The 17801-nt window shown below is 42.5% G+C and overlaps 1 protein-coding gene across 2 annotated transcripts in view; it reads left to right on the top strand.

Annotated features, from left to right (window-relative positions):
* Positions 1-17801, top strand: part of RPS6KA2 (ribosomal protein S6 kinase A2) — a 469430-nt gene that overhangs the window by 365327 nt on the left and 86302 nt on the right. For both annotated transcript variants that reach the window (XM_077811814.1, XM_077811815.1), the window contains 2 exons: positions 5310-5347; positions 6430-6572. In XM_077811814.1, coding sequence (XP_077667940.1) covers positions 5310-5347; positions 6430-6572 — 181 coding nt within the window. The remainder of the gene's footprint in view (positions 1-5309; positions 5348-6429; positions 6573-17801) is intronic.

Raw genomic sequence — 17801 nt, 5'->3', positions numbered from 1 at the left:
AAACCTGACCTAAGTATGGAGCAAATCTGACCAAAATCATGAAAACTTCGAATAGTTCCACATGAGTTTGGCACCAGGCCAAATTTGGTAGTTTTGGCTGAGTTTCATTCTGCATTCCGGCTTGTTTGAACCTAAAGCTCAAAGTGAAGCCTAGAAGACATGGATCAGAACTAAAAAACAGATACAGAAATTGCTAAGTGTCACAGACAGAATCATTTTAGTATTGATTTGAGATATACAGTAATGTCACTATCCAGTGGGAAGGATTTTTTGTGTTTAAGATTCAGTTGTGGACTTCAGCTGTCGGTTGTAATCCAAGCTCTACTGCAAACATCCTGTGTGACCTTGGGCATGTCACTCTACTGTCCCTGTCTTAGTTTCCCCATGTGTAAAATAGAGATTTGTATTCTCCCCTGACTCAGGGCCTGATCCAATGAAGGGCAATAGGCATTGGTTCAGGCTGTCAACGATTAAATTCATTGTTTGTGTTTTAAGATCTTAAAATGGAAATTACTAGAGAAGTGCAAATTGTTGTTGTTATTATTATTATTATTACTAATTGTGAAATATAGAATGTAAAGAGCCTCAGTTTTACACAGACACTTTCTAACCTTACATTGAAAAAATAATTATGCATAAGTAGAATATAGAGAAGTTCCATCTTAGGGTTTTGTGATACCATTGGCGTCCTCAGTGGAATTATAACCTAGTATAACTTGCTTATCTGTTCTTCCTCTTCTATTGTTATAATTTCAAACCATTGAATTGGAAGAAAGATTATTTTTTTCCATGCCTGAATCATATTAACAATGTCTGATTTCCCTTTTTTTTCCCCCCCTCCCCCTGAAAACAAAAGTAGTGTAGATCAGGTTTGTGCATCTCATATGCAGTAGCTGAAATAATTGTGATTGTCACAATAGAGCTTTCTGTTAATGATAGAGTAGAGTAAAAAGGAACTGTAAAAAGAATAAAACATAAAGAGACAAGACAGGAAGAATGATCGAAGACGAGGTATGTTTCCACAATTACTGGTGAAGTTTACTAAATGCCAGTCGTTTCAGTCAGGATAATTAGTCGTGGATACAGTGGCTGCTTCACTAATCTTAAATTGATTCATTGCAATAATGAGCATGTTTTCCCCTCCAATTAGTAGCTCATTTTCCTTTTTTCCCTCCAGTGTAATTTTTGGTTCATAAATATGGAGTTCTGTATATTTTATACATTGTAAGGGGACAAATTACTCTGTGTGCATACATGCATCCATCCATACACTCTCTCCCCATTTTGTCCTTGGGCAAGTATAAGCTGCAAGTGTAAGTGACAGAAGTGTAAGCTTGCCTAAGGACAAAAATGTAGCACTCAGTGGAGTTTGTAGCCTGCTAAATACAAAGAAAATGGAGCGGGAACGCTGAACATGACTTATCCCCTCAGTGGAGGTATTAGTGGTCATGCAACAGGGACAGGAGCATAGTCGAATCAAATGTGTGGAGCCTGATGCAGGGAATCTCATCTCCTGCATTGCAAACAAAAATTTCTCTCTAATCTCATCTGTCTAGACCCTCCTTGTGATAGGGTCTGAGTGTCTCCCAAAAGATTGCAACGTTCTTTCCCTGTCTCCCACTCTCCATACAGTATATAGTGCTTTGATGTGTGTGTTCATTTTTATTAATGAATCCATGAGAATAAGGGTCCTATTGTCAGAAAGCCCACTGCATGTTTTTAGGTCCCTTTCGCTCTTGGCAATACAGCTAGCCTGATTACAAATTAGCTTCAGTCCATTGCTGTGAACTACTCAAGGAGGATGGGGATGTAGAATGCATGGTTCAGAAGTTAATGCTGCAAAAAGCAGCATTCTTTTCCAGTGGGAAATAAACTATTTATAGTATGGATGATTCACGGGAGAATTCAATGGATGCTTTGCAGCTCTGCTCTGTGCCTAGCTGGCAATTCCCTGGAATTACTACAGAACTGCAATCTTACATTGTTATCAGAAGCCTTCCCCTGGGGTTGGGAGTGAAGAAGAGTCATCACTGTGTGCCCTTCTACACTTCCAGGGTCAAAACTGTGTGATTACCACATGTTTGCTCCTGTTGCCCCTTTCTGACCTGACTGGCTAGTCAAAGTTCAGGGCTCTGTGGATGTTCCAGGTGGGAGGAGAAATTGGTAAGAGCCAGGTATTTGTTTGATGCAATCTTGTTTATTTACAAGGAAAGTATAAAGTCCTGTGTCTCTGAATGCAGAAGAAATCAAGACAAAAGAAGCAGTTGCTTAGCTTACCAGCCCCCCAAGCCTCTTTAGCCAACACCAGTGCCAAAAGCTCTTTCTATGGCTTTTTCCAGGGTCACACTATGCTCACTATGCATCCGATGAAGTGAGCTGTAGCTCACGAAAGCTTATGCTCAAATAAATTTGTTAGTCTCTAAGGTTCCACAAGTACTCCTTTTCTTTTTGCGGATACAGACTAACACGGCTGCTACTCTGAAACCTGTCACTATGCTCACAGGCTCTTGTTTGCCTTTTTCTTGTTTCCTTTCCTCTGCCTCTCTCTCTGTTCTGATCCGTGACCTCAGTAGCTGTGTGTTCTTTCACACTCCCAGGAACACCTACCCAAAACAAATCTCAACAAACCCACTCCTGGGCAGGTTTACGCATGCCTTTTGTCTTAGGTGGGGCTAATGTTTGCAGTGATGGTAACTGAAGGGTGAGTTTACACCTATCAGCCTGGGAAGGGAGGGTTAGCCCAACCCATAACAAGGTTTCACACCCAGCTCCTGACACTGGCCTCTAAACCACATGGGTCAGGGGAGCCTAAAACTGTATCTTCCTCAGTGTAATCCTCTTGTTGAGGGAAGATTATCACTAGTCCATATTTAAACATGCCTGTTACATGGCTAGTGCGTAAAAATCATGCTTCCTCAGGAAGGTGGGAGGTGATAGAAAAGAAGAAGCTTTACTTATTGAACAATAATAGTGACTCAGCTGTCAGCCTTTGATGTTGAATTATACTTGATAATAGTCTGTTCCCAGCCTACAAATGGATTACAGATGATCATCTGTTTAATTATGTTTCAGTGCAAAGACAACATTTTCTGAAAGTATATGCTAATGTATCAGTTTTGCTTCTATTATGTTTTCTTTTAATTATATGTATTATGATGATCTGAATGTCTGAGAGGACGGGAATATAAAGAGAGACAATGTGATTGACTACTAGCTTTCCATATTTAATCTTTTTGTTGATTAAAGGAGTGCTGACCACATTAGGGCGACAAAATTAATATCCTTAAAAGTTACTGAATCACAATATTGTCTCAACATTCTTTCTTGTTTCCACAAAAACTAACGGTGATTTTTTGCTGGCTGCCTTAATGTTTCATGTCAGAATGCTTCTGTGAAAACAGCAAATGTTGGCCTGGAGCAAATATATGAAAACATGAAGTTATAACTCCAAGATTGCATTTTTAACATTTGTTACCAAAAAAACCTGCTCATAATAGTGGGGAAAGTGAAAATGTCTCCCCATTATCAAAATCACACTACAAATCAGTAGAATCTCTAGTTTTTCCACACAAATATTTTTGAATAGTGAAATATATCACAATCACATAACGAGAAATCACTTCACATCACTGAAAGAGAGCTGCCTTCAGTGCTGAAAAAATATATTCAGCAGTGCACAGAAACACTACAGAATAGTTCAGGGCAAAAAGTAAAGAATTGTATCAGATCCAATTGGTATGGTAAGGAAATTTAGGTGGGTAAAATGCAATTACCCATCCTGGAATTTGACCAGTTGACTAGGGTTAAAATCCCTACTGTTCTGAAAAGTGCAGTAGAATCTTTTTATGGACCACAAGCAGTCAGGAGATAAGAGTTAGGTTTTCTTCAAAACGTAAATCAGCAATTAGATTAAATACTCCATACTACTGTTTTCATATGGTAAAAATAATTTATAAAGTGAATACCTAAATAAATCCCTTGTGCAGCATGCTCCTTCAAGAGCGCAGCATTTATTTACTGAGTCTGGGACAGATAATTCATTTGCATTTGTAGATATCCACAGTCTCACTACCATGGTTTTACTATGTTCCCTACACCAGTAAGGTTGGTCTGCCATCACCTTTCAATCTGTTATGGGTGCTGAGTTAAACTTAACTCAGAAAATAAAAATGTATTTACTTCTACTATTAAAAATGAAATACATCAAAATAAACAATATTCATGGGCTAATTTAAGCTGATATAAGCATGGAAATTCAACATAATTATTCACGGCGTGACCGGATCATGGCCTCTGGAGTTAAATTTCACTGGAAGGGACCTAGGGAGATGAGAACTGTGTAATCCTCCCTTGTGGCTGTATTACCTTTTCAGCAGATTTCCCATTGGATGTTGGAGGTGGAAAGGGGACAACACTCCCTCCCTCCAACATCTCATTTCTTGGCCACCCCCTCATGCTTCTCCATTCACTGAATCCTGGATGTATAAGAGTGCTCCAAATGATCCAAGGCAAGGTGGTGCCATGCAGTTGGTTCAGTCTTCTGCATGCAGATCTAAGAGGTATGACCTCATTCTTTTCTTAACCTGTCACATTGTGCCTATTGGTTCACAGGCCTACCTAATAGGTGGCTGACACTTAAAGTCTATGTGATAAAATTAACTTCTCTTCTGAGATTGCTGCAATACTGAGCCATCCCGGGGAGTCGTGAACAGAATGGCAGCCTTAAATCTAACTTGCATTATTTGTTTGTTTTTTGTTTGACCCTTGATGATGATAATACACTGTAAAAATGTGTGTAGCCCACTCTCAGAGAAACCTCTGGTCTTCAAGAGTGTAAGAGTCCACTTATTTCTCCCTTTTAAGACTCTGTAGATCACTTTGCAACCAAAGAGCCTTGGGTTCTCTGTGCACCTTTCTCTCCTTTCCTTCAAGAGCAGTGAAAGCTCTGTGATTTTTGTTGCTGAAAGCAGACACCCTGCAGTCAACTCCCTTCCTTCAAACACTGGGTCTCAGATCATGTGTCTGGGCAGTCCCAACCAAACATTCAAATCATGCAATTGGCTGCCTTGGCATGTCAGTCAGGCTGATTATCCAGCCTGCACAGGCTATTCATGTCTCATGCATATAGGTATGTAGACCTTTGGGCTTCTGGGGATCTTTCTCTTCTCTGGAGTCTCTAAGAAGGAGGCGGGCTACATGTATATTTAATTTGTATATATTTCCTCTCTTCCACCATTTTTTATTCTTTATTGTTAAACGTACTACGTATCTTTATAATCCTTCTATGTTTTTTGCCTTTTCCCTTCCAGCATCCTCCTAGATGAAGAGGGTCACATTAAGATTACAGGTGTGTAAAGAACAGCATTTGATCACTGAAACTTAATCTCTATAAGCTTGCCAATGTACTGCACTGGTTTCCATGCATCAAGCTGTGACCTTGGGTCAGTAGCTGGAAGGATGCTGGGCGGGAGGGATAGCTCAGTGGTTTGAGCATTGGCCTGCTAAACCCAGGGTTGTGAATTCAATCCTTGAGGGGGCCATTTAGGGATCTGGGGCAAAAATTGGGGATTGGTCCTGTTTTGAGCAGGGGGTTGGACTAGATGACCTTCTGAGGTCCCTTCCAACCCTGATATCCTATGATTCTAAGGAAGTTGGTAGAGAAAACCTAGAGGCTGCAGGAAGTGGGATTGATGATTCAGTAGCTGACATTATTCCCTCTGGTCATTGCTGAGCGATTGGCCTGGTGTAGTGTAAGGGCCCTGTGCATGCAGGAAGTACCATTTTTCAGATAAAATTGGGCTCCTGACTGTGGCTTCCAGCTCCAGACTTCTAACCCAAGAGTCCTTGCAACCACACACCCTTCTGGCATGGCTTCTAGCTTCAGATTAGACTGCAACCAAAAGATGCCTAGAATGGACATCCCTGTATTGCCTTGGAGCTGAGGTGTGGGCATCACTGCATGCTTGTCCACTTGTGATGATTAGAAATTCCATGGTACTTTTTGTAAGAATTGGGTGTTAACTCCAATGTCCTGTGCAAATTCCAGCTGGTGTATAGGTATTCTGCTTATCCAAATTGCCTCTGCTATCTCAGGGACGTATCTTCAGAAGTGTGTGGAAAAATGCATGTGTCCAACTTCAGGGTACAAAACCCTACATGCAAGCAGGGAATTTTGTTCACATATAGCCGCATGCAAATGCAGCTTCCAACTTCTGAGTATGTTTTGTTTTTATGTGCACATAAACTGCACATTACGTGAATGTGCACTTCTGTAAATATTCAATTTTCAGTTGGATTTGGTATGCTGTATCTCTGTGGTAAACTGTTGGGTTTCATCTGAATGAAAAATGCTGTTTAAATGTGAGATAATGTTTATAATCGTAAACCAAGATCTGACAAGAGTTCTATCTATTTACAAAATGTGCCTAGATTTTGGCCTGAGCAAGGAGGCCATTGACCATGACAAGAGAGCCTATTCATTCTGTGGGACAATAGAGTACATGGCCCCAGAAGTGGTCAACCGGCGAGGACACACTCAGAGTGCAGACTGGTGGTCCTTTGGTGTGCTAATGGTAAGGGTGAATTATGTTTCTTTTTTCATTCTTTTGGCAGCTGTTTGGATATTTCAGGCTAAGAAGGCTCACTTTCAGCAATTAATGGACTGGTAGTAAGGAGGACATAAATGGGTGATGATTGCTTTGATCGTTCACATAGCATCAGCAGTAGGAAAATAATTACTTCTGACATTATATGAGATGACATATGGCCACTAATTTCTCACTCCCTCATTCCAATTCTCTCATAAGCTGGCTGTTATAATTGATTGCCATGAGTCATGATAACCTTATTCCAAAGAGAGAGGCCGAACAAGTTTAGAAAAATACAATCACCCCAGGAATAAGCAGGATCACTGTTTTGTTATTTGAGTTCTTGGTTCTTGAATGGAAGCAATTCCCCATGTGGCATCTGTCTGTAGGATGTCGCTGATCTCTTAGAGAAACCCGGGGAGGTTCTCCACCTCTGCAGCATTTAATATAAAGTGAAACCTCTTTGGGAAAGTCTGAGGAGAGATTCAGATTCACATGCTCTTGTGTTCAATGGCTAACAATATTTTCAGAGGCTGTTTCTTCATAAAGCCCTGAGATTAAGCTCCCAGTATGAGCAGATTTTGTTAAATTCACCTTCAGAGAACCAAAACTCCCCTAGCCAATACTGACTGACATTTAACGACACACATTATTTATTATTTTTAATCATAGACAATCTGATCCGTTTAATATGAGACTCAAATTCCATAGTCCCTCCCTTGAAGAGTCGCAGCTGCCCCTCCATGGGGCAGGGACCATCTTTTTGTTCTATGTTTATACAACACCCAGCACAATGGGGTCCTGATCCATGAGTAGGGTTCTTAGGTGATACAGTAGTATAAATAATAATAAGCAAGACAGGTACAGGTGTGAAATAGGCCAAATTCACCAAGAAACCCAGAGGTGGACATAACTAGGAGTTGTATTTTAGCTAGTATTATTTACTCTTTACAGTATTAATTTGGTTGCATCAGCCCCTATTTGAAGGAGGTGGGGAGTAGGAAATGAATATAACAGTGGTGGTTAAATTCTATTTTCTGCACCTTTAGGAATACTTCCTTAGAACCAGTGGTCATGTCAGCGATGTTTCTCATGACCATGGCTCTAGTGAGGACTGGAGGGTGGGCAAAGCAGGGGGACAGCTTCTTCTGTCCTGTCCACCTCCCCTGAGCATGTGCTATTGTCTTTGCCCTTGACTTCCTCCTGAAACCTTGTCAAACATCTGTGTTTTGTTTTTATATATAAAGAACTCATTTTTAGAGGGCATCTTGGCTGTTTCATTTCACCTCAGTAGTTCATGAGTAGCTGTGCTTCCCCTTCAGTTGTCTTCTTGACATCAGTAAAACTCACCATTGTGCAAGGAACCATATATCCTGGCCCAACTCTAGCACCACCTGACAGTGGATTTTCTGCATGGTTTTTGCTAGTGGTCACTGGGATTCTCTTCAGATCCTTAATTTTCTACCTCCTAAAAAGGCAAACAGAATTTTGAAACAGTTGTCATCTTCTTCACTCTTGCTCTCCTATCACTTGTCTATGACCATGTTTGTATCTTTGCTTTGTGTGCTGAGTGTTTGCTGAAGGGCAAAGTATGTGGAACAGGGCATTTTAGGGCAAAGTATGTGGAACAGATTTTTAAAATAATTGCTCCTCACAGAGAAGAAGCCATTATAAATAGATCCCAGCTACTTTTATAGTATCGGGTACTTTTTGACCTAGTCATGTCCTTTCAGAGAGCCCAGTCATTTATTAATTAAGGCATGTCTGTGCCACCTACCCTGGTGTATGATACCATTGTGTGGTATAAATTGGCACAGAGGAGGGGCACTGGTTCACCCCAACTTCATTGACGTCCATTTCTTAAAATTCATTGCTCTGGTTTAATTGTGTGAGGATCACTTTTTCTCTCCATTACTGCTTAACTTTGATGGTTATGGTCTTTATGCAAATTGGTTTTGGACCAATTTAAATAGGATCAACTATAAAAAGCTACCTTTAAAGACATCTGCAGTTGACTCCAACTTATTTGAGCTACTGCAATTTTTGTAATTTAAGATCATGTTCTTGTTCCTTTCCAGAATCATTCATTTTGTCATACAAAAAAATCTCAGACCAATTGCACAGAAGCACCAAGAACATTCCTGGGCCACTTTTTCCTTCTGCTTCTACTTAGGTTTCTTCCCACCAACAAAACAGTGGAATCTGTTTATAGTCAATTTGGATATAATGAAGTGGTGTCAAAAACCCCAAATTGGTTGGTGCCTTTCTATGGACTTTTACGCTCTTTACACTGAAGTTTCACTTTCGTATAAGTAGGTCATTGTGGTGTTACAACAGAGCTGTGCCCACAGAAGGATGTTCTGAGGGATTGCCACCTCCTCCTCTGCTCTTCTTTGGGGTGAAGCAGATAGGAGCAGAAAGGAAGCTGACACTACCCCTTGTGATGAGGGATAAGGAAAAATCACTAGCTACCACTGCTTCACACTTGGTGTGAAGCTATGGTCCTCCAGAGATCACCCTTTGCCCACAGAGACCCGTGTCTCTACAGCAGGGGTGAAGCAGAGTGGATCTTTCCACAGAATGACCCTCTTCTCACAGAGTGAAACTCAGCTCATAGTGAAGTTGTTTTGTGGTGATGGACAATTTTTATTTTAACCTACCAGAGCAGCTCCACTATATGTGAATCAGTTACACAGAACTGTCTGTGTCACCACATCATTGTACTGCTGTCTCTTGCACTTTGTTTCAATGTTTTTATTATTATTGCATCAATAGTTTACTAGCCACTTTACAAACGAATATGAAGACAACGTCACTTTTTATTAATTTGTGTCTCCTTTGCATCATCATTATAGTGCTCAGTATTCTTAATCTTTTTTCTCCATTTCATTCTCTCCTACTCCCCTCCTCAGTGACTTAATATATTGGAAAAGATAATGGAATACAGATAGAGATAGTAAAATGTCTTAACTGTAAGCTGGTCCTTAAGCCTTTGAGTGCTGTCAGAGACACCTCAGAGAAAAAAAAGCTTTAATCACTTTAACCTTTTTTCCTTTTAATAATTAACTGATTGAAGCAGTAAAAAGGGATTTCTATATGCAAAAAGTATGGGAGGATATCTGCTGCTAGCATTTTCCTCTTTTTGTATCTTCTTATGCAGTATTTTCCTTGAACTGTGACTAACGTACTCTGGTGGAGAAGCTGTTCTTAAGATAAACTAAAGATCAGAAAGAATTAAGTGATATCCAGATATTGGTTAGAATTTACCGCAAAGCAATTTGCAATATGTTGTCAAATTCACATGAAAAATAGACTAGTTGGAGGCATATACGTACCTTGATGGAAAATGTATGTAAGTGTATTATTCATATCCAAAATCTTGATCAATAGGGTAAGAAATATGTTCCCTGCAGTAAGTTCTAAATTATAGTGATAAAATGGTATTTACCCCAGCAATGAGACCAGTCACCAAATAGTGATACTCCCTTGTCTCCTTTTATACCATTTGCTTCAATTCATAATATAGAGCAACAGCATAAAGAGAAAAAGAATGATAAGCCATTTTAAGGGCTTGTTCTCTTGAGCCACAATGCAAGATCCAAGCACATAAAATGTAGATCAAAGGATCAAAATGGATTGGGTAAAAAGAGATCAAAGACTTGGCCCAAAAATAGGGATCTCTGAGATGGGTCAGTGGTTGCCAAGGGAATATTGTAATTTTCTATCTAAACAAGCTGTTCAAGTTCTAGTGTGTTGTTCCCACTTTATATAGTACTGTAAATGGATATGGGCTTGTCTCGAGCAAAGCAGATCTTACAATGTTGAGGGATTAATCTTCTGAGGTGCTGAGCATGCTCAGCAACCACTGACATCAATAGGAGGTGAGGGTACTCAGCACCTCCCAGGAACTGGCCCTAAATTATCAAAGCAAATAAGCCCTGGGACAACAGTGCAAGTAAGGGAGAGCAATGGTATCTGTGACGGTGAAAAATGGGAGGAAGGAATGCTGGAAGCGGTGGGATATAAAGGAGCAGAGAGAGAGTGGTCTGTTGAGGAGCACAACAGCCCATGACAAGTGTAGGTAGGGGCAGCAAGACTGAAGGTGCAAAGTTTTTTGTTAAAAACTAATGAAATTCTGTCAGTGGGCATTAGCAGTGCCACCCTGTTAACACGGAAACAAATGTTGGTTTTGGATCAATACCAATAGAAAGGCTTGTGCTCTGAGTTCAGGCTGGAGGCTAGTGTAATTCATGAGTTCTGATCTTGTTCTGGGTCCTTGGACATGTAAGAAGAAAGGTCTCTTCTTCAGATTTCACAGGTGTAAAATGGAGAACAGGGACAGATTCTCCAGTCTGCCTTACATGGCACAAACAGAACTTAGAGCATCCAGAGATTGTCTCATGTAAGAGGAGGCAGGGGGCCTGGTAGCGAGGGGGTGAGAAGATGAGACATGAGGGACCTTATGCCCATGGCAGATGTTAATTTACACCAGGACCAGTTGTCTGAGACTGGAGACCAGCTCCCCATCAGTCTCTTCTCTTAAGCACAGTGGAGAATCAAGCTAAATAATATTTAGTCTCCCACCTCATGGAAGTGTTGTACAGTTTCATCTATGTTTGTCAAGTGCTTTGAAGCTGAAGTCCAGTGTAAAATATTGTTGTTATTGTCACGCTGTCTGGAGTGGCTCATGACCGAGAATACCAACCTCAGTACAGACTGCTGGTATGGTATGTTCTATAATTAGATTTCACCAACCCAGTTCCAAATGTGAACTTCTGGATCACTGTAACAGTCTTACCATGTAGTCCCACAGTCCCCTTAGGCACTCCAGCCTATCTTGCCATGCAGGCAAGCTGGACTTAGTGATAACTGGTCACTTACACCAAAAATCACAAAATATTCAGGTTGCTCCCAGTCCCAAGAGACCAGTCACTTACCCCAGGTCAATTTGTACCCTAGATCTCATACGAAAGAGAACGCTGGTAGCCAATCCCATAGTAAACTAATTAAGGATTTATTAACTAGGAAAAAGAAATGGGAGAGTTTTTTTACGAGTTAAAACAGGTAGTATATATACACAAATGAGTTCAGTGTATTGTTCCAAAAGGTGGCAGAAATGTAGTAATCTGTCAGCACTGAATGTCTTTTTAGAGCTAATTCAGGTTGACCCTGGGGATCTCAGTTTTTTTTGTTTCTTAGCTCCAGCCCTTGCAAGAGTTCAAATAGCAAAGAGATAATCTTCATGTCCGCTATCTTTATTTCCCTCTTTCTGAATTCAAGCTGATGGGATGTGCTTTCTTGCATCTAGCACTTTTGTGGGTGTAAGAGGGCCATTAAACCAATCTGTGCATTGTGATGTTCCACACAGACCCATTTAGCCTTGATAGTCCTTCTGCATGGGCAGGGGAACCACTTTTCCTGCCTTGGTTGACAAGTTCAGAGCAGGCATTTTTACAATTTTAAACCAAAATTTATATACTACTCTATAGCACGGGGTACAGACATGACAAGTAAGATTACTGCATGCAGCAACCTACAAGCATTTTATAGAGATTAAACACATTCTTACAAGTTTAACTACCGTCTTGACCAATATTAACATACAGGTAAGCTGGTCTGGTTTCCAGCTATGAATTTGGCTCAGCTGACACCTACAGCCTTAGCAAGAGCTGGCACCTGGTTTACCAGTATCACAATCATCATTGTTATTATAATAAAAATGATCTTAACTGACAAAGTCTATATCCTGGTCTCTTTGAAATCAATGAGGGGTTTGCCATTGACTTCTGTGAGACCAGTACTTGCCTTACTTAGTACCAGTAGCCTGTCTGAGTCTTTGATGGTAGAACTTTGTAAATCAAAAATCCTGCTGTATCCTGCTGTATTTATGATCATGTAAATACCACAGTTTGCCAATCAATGTGTCAGAATTAGCTTAAGGTAGTATAGTACGTGTCCATAGGAATGGGAATACCAGATGAGAGCATACCTCCATCTTGTATCTTGGCTCCAATATCCTGCTTTACACACATAGCATCAATCCTTGATGCTCTTTTAGTAAATGATGGTACCTGGTGTGAGCCTACTTATAAATTTGTTCAGAGGGATGTAAAGGTGTGTAAAGGTATGGTTTATCATGACCAGACTCCTTTTGTTTTCTGTCTTCCTGCCTGCCACTCACCCCTAAGGCCTGAGATTTCAGATTCCAGCTCAGAGGTCTGTTCTAGTGGCGTTATAAAAGCTCTTCACCAAGAGAATCAGTATGAAGAGTTAATTGATTTAAAAGGCTAAAAAGTTGTGGATAAACCTAGTCCATTTTCTGCTACACATTGAGAGGTTTGTAACAACCCCATAGATGTAGATCCCTGGTGGGTTGGGCTATCATTGAGATAGCATGTGCAAGTCTAATGGGAGGCCTGTAGTCACAATGGTCTCTTAGCATGCTTTCTGGCTAATTTACAGAGCTCCAGACCTCGAGGAGGCTGTTTGTTTTTCCTGAAGTGAAGAAAGTTAGACACTCTACAGACAACTTCATATGCATGTGGTGGGATGCGAGCGATGATTGGGCTAGAGGTCCCAAATAAAAAGATACGTGTTATTTGCAATGTAGTGAATACATAAAGAACAAAGTGAAGTGCCTTTCTTTAGTTGCTGCACCTGTAGAATTTGTAAGTAGAGAGGGGAGATGCTAATGAACATCTTACTCTGCTTCTGGCCAGACCGAGAATGTTTTGCTCTGATAATTTTTGCCTTAAACCTAACTGTACTATGGAGCTCTATACACCAAGGACTGTACAGTGTACACACACGTACCTGGTTAGATCAATACCAAGCATCACAGCAAGACTACCTCCTTTGCAAAACCCAAGTCTAACAATGTCCTTTTATTTTCATTGTGAGGGATGCTTTTCATAATTCAGAGTATTTTGCACGTGAATAGCAGTTAGGTGAAGCTCTTCAAGCTCTTTACAAACACTAATTAATTATGCCTCTTGGGAGGTAGGTGATGCAATTCTGTCCACCCACCTGAGGGGGAGCTTCTACAAGCACCAAGGACCTGCTCATGTTCTGTGGTGCAGCTCCATCCCAGACCTTCCAGTGACCCTTCAGTTCACTTTCTCTCCCCGCCCCCCTCCCCCCGCCACCACCGCTCTACAGTGCTCTCCTTCTTCCTGGGAACAGAAGTTTCCCATCTGCTCTCCTCCACTAAACCGTCCACTTGCCCCAGTGACCCAATCCCTTCCCATCTCCTGATCTCCTTCACATCCACTCTCATCCCCTCATTTACACTTCTCCTTAACTGCTCGCTCTCCTCTGGCTCTTCCCCTCACAATACAGGCATGCTTTAGTCTCTCCATTCTTAATAAAAATTACCCTTCACCCTACTTGCCTCTCCAACTACTGCCCCATCTCCCTTCTCCCCTTTGTCTCTAAACTTATTGAACACACACTTTACAATCTCTGCCTGGAGTTCCTTACCTCCAATTTCATCCTAGATCCTCTCCATTCTGGCTTCTACCTCGTCAGGGCTGGCTCTACCATTTTTGCCGCCCCAAGCAGTGAAAAAAACCGTTGCCGCCGAATTGCCGCTGCAGACGGCAGAAGAGAGAAGCTGCCACCGAATTGCCGCCACTGGCCGGCAGAAGAGAGAGGCTGCCACTGAATTGCCGCTGCCGCCCCTTTCTGACTGCTGCCCCAAGCACCTGCTTGGAACACTGGTGCCTGGAGCCGGCCCTGTACCTCATGCCCTCCACTGAAACTGCTCTGGCCAGAGTTTCTAATGATCTCTTCTTCGCCAAGTCTCAGCACCAGTACTCCATCATCATCCTTCTTGACCTGTCAGCCACCTTTCACACAGGCGACTATGCTACTCTTTCTGAAATTTTGTCTCTCCTGTCTTCCATGATTCTGTCCTCTCCTGGTTCTCCTCCTACCTCTCTAGTAACTCATTCAACGTATTCTTCAGAGGATCCTCCTCATCCCCCCTTCAGCTTTCTGTGGGAGTTCCACATGGCTCTGTCCTTGGTCCCCTTCTCTTCTCCCACTACAATTTTTCTCTGAGTAATCTCATCTATAAACACAAATTCAATGACTGTCTCTATACGGAAAACTCACAGATCTACCCCTTATCCCAGACTTGCATCCTTCTGCTTAAATTAAATTGTTGACCTGTCTCTCTGACATCTCATCCTTGTAGATGGCTCGCCATCAGCTCAAGATCAATGCAAAAGAGCTCCTAATCTCCCCCTTTTCCTGCCCAAATCCTCTGTTATCTCCTTTCTCAAGCACTGTGAACTACACCACTATATCATCTTGGACTCAGACCTCTCTCTAGGTACTCTCATCCAGGCTATGTCTAAGTCTTCTAGATTCTGTCTGCATAACATCTCTAAGGTACGGCCTTTCTTTTCCGTCCACGCAGCTAAAACACTCATAATTATATCTTGATTACTTCAACATCCTTTTCTCTGGCCTTGAGAAATGCAATTTTGCCCCATTCATATCTATTCAAAAATTTTCCTAGCTCATCATTTTGACCGTGTCATCATCCTCTTTGCAACCCTTCCCTGTCTCCCTTTTCTCTATCATACCAAACATATGCTACTTGTCTTCACTTTCCAGGCCCTTCACAGCCTATTCCCATCCTATCTATCATCTCCATTCAGTATCAAAAGGCTGACTTGCGTGTTGATCAGCCCGTAATGCCAACATCCATTGTTCACTTGTCACATTTTCAAACAAGCACGTTTGTGTTTTCTCCCATCACACCTGAGAGGGACTCCCCATTAGCATCCACAGAGGTACCTCAGGATGGTCCTTCAAACCCCTCCTTAAAACTATCCTTTGCCATGATGCCTACAAAAAGATTGACAGTGGTGTTGGGGTTCTCCCAGGACCTCTTCCGTTCAGCCTCTAAGAACTCAGTTAGACTTCAGTCTTGTCACTCTGGTTCTTTTATTTGGCAAACAGCAAAGCTATGCTGAGTTGATCAGACTCAAGTGTAGGGGATGGGCACACAGTGAGCCACATATCCAAAGTTACACAGCAAACCTCTTCCTTTATATACATTTACACATTACACTGGAAAAAAGAAAAGGAGGACTTGTGGCACCTTAGAGACTAACAAATTTATTTGAGCATAAGCTTTCGTGAGCAACAGCTCACTTCGTCCGGTGCATGCACTGGTTTACTATACATTGCATCACACATTTGGGGATCGGCTTGGTTATTTTGTAGGAACCAATCCCTGAATACCACGCACTGTTCATGCACAACTTACTCTTTACCTTATCTTAGGTTCCAGGCTTATCTTATCCATTGTTATCTTGTCCATTGTAAATGGTTCCATGGGTGTTCCCCCTTATCTTACCTTGTACCGACGTTCTCTTTACAGCCTGCTGATGCATTTACCTCCCAAATCCGTCTCTCAAAAAATGAGGCTTCACCCATGTCCAATTACTCATGTCAAGCCAACCTTACACTCCACCACTTTTGTTTTTCTTTTTTATATTAGCATTTGTTTTATTTGCATTATATTCCTGTCTTTCTGTGCATTTTTTCAAGTTTAGTACCCAGCCACACATCTTAAACACTACAGTAGTTATTTGAACTACTATTAATGCTAAGCTTAAAGTACAAACTAGGGGCCGCAAGCTCATCTGTGGCCGGGATTCTCAACCTGTTTCTTTGCAGACCCCCCAGCATGCTTGTTTGGGTGGAATCAGGGCCCAGCAGGGCTCAGGCCATCTCTGCAAGGCACGGGAAGGGAGTGCCACCTCCACCCCCGACTCACTTCAGCAGGCCACCCAGCCCATCTGGGATGGGGAGTGGGAGGGGATCAGCTCAAAAAGTTTGAAAACCACTCAGGGTGCAGGGAGATGGGGTAGCTAGGGGCTGTGTGCAGGCAGGAGTGTAGCTCAGAGTGCAGGGAAGGGGTAGCTAGGGGCTGTGTGCGGACGGTGGGGTAGCTCAGGGTGCAGGCAGGGAATAGCTAGGGGCTGTGTGCAGGTGGGGGTAGTTCAGGGTGCAGAGAAAGGGGTATCTAAGGGCTGTGTGTGGGCTGGGGGGTAGCTCAGGGTGCAGGGAAGGAGTAGCTAGGGGTGGTGTGCAGTGAGGGATGTAGTTCAGGATTCAGAGACGGGTAGGTAGAGGCTTTGTGCAGGCAGGGAGTAGCTCAGGGTGCAGGCAAGGGGAAGCTAGGGGCTGTGTGTGGGCAGGTGGGTAGTTCAGGGTGCAGAAAAAGAGGTAGCTAGGGGCTGTGTGCTGGAAGGGCACCCCCCACTGTGGTTGCTGCTTCCCAAGGGCTCTGCCAGCCCTGGAGCCTGGTCCCCCGACCCAGGCAGCTCTTACCAGCTGCACAAGCAGTCAAGAGGGGCCGGGAGCTGAGGAGCAGCCACAGTCCCAGGCACCAGCAGCAGGAGGAGGAGACAGGGAAGCACTGCGGCTGACTGTTCCATGGCACCAGCCAGAGCAGGAGCCACCGCACCCTGCCCATCTCCAGCTTCTGTCCTTCGACCTGGCCAAGGGCCGGGACCTCAGGGGCAGGGGAAGAGGAGGGAGGGTGGGACTTCCCCACTCTGGCTACATTATTAGGAGTTACAGCACTGCAGTTTGGGGGTGCAGGAGGGGCAGCTCCTCGCATCACACCCCAACTCCACCCATGGGCTTGGGGTGCTGAATCTCACGGACCCCATGAAACCAGCTCATGCCACCGCCCAGGGGGCCACAGACCTCTCAGCTGAGAACCACTGACCTATGGTATAGCCCACCAGCGTGTAAGTTTACATTATAAGCTTGCTTTGCCTTTAAAGCATTTTTTCGTCATTTTAACTTTGTTTTATTTTAATTGCATTATAAAAAACTTGTACAAAAATATAAAAATATTTTTATTTATTACTATAGCAAATGTAGGTGTGAAACAGAATACAGACTAATTAAAATACCATTCCCTGGGTTCTGGTGCACTGAGACCACTGCTTATGTCTTGCTGACTAGTACTGTCTTGTTGTTTTCTTGTACTCCCCTGTCTGTCTGTATCCGTCTGTTGTCTCTCGTCTTATCCTTAGATTGTAAGCTCTTTGGGACCGGGACCATCTTTTTGTGTGGTGATTGTACAGTGCCTAGCATAATGGAGCTCTGGAAATCTGATACACTGAGCAATTAAGTGACTTTGCCCAAGGCCACCTAGCAAGTGACTGGAAAAGATGAAAGTGA

This window comes from Eretmochelys imbricata, chromosome 3 (genome assembly GCF_965152235.1).
Source record: "Eretmochelys imbricata isolate rEreImb1 chromosome 3, rEreImb1.hap1, whole genome shotgun sequence".
NCBI lineage: Eukaryota > Metazoa > Chordata > Testudines > Cheloniidae > Eretmochelys > Eretmochelys imbricata.
The sequence above is the reverse complement of the archived record's forward strand: the minus strand, read 5'-3'. Positions and strand labels throughout refer to the sequence as shown.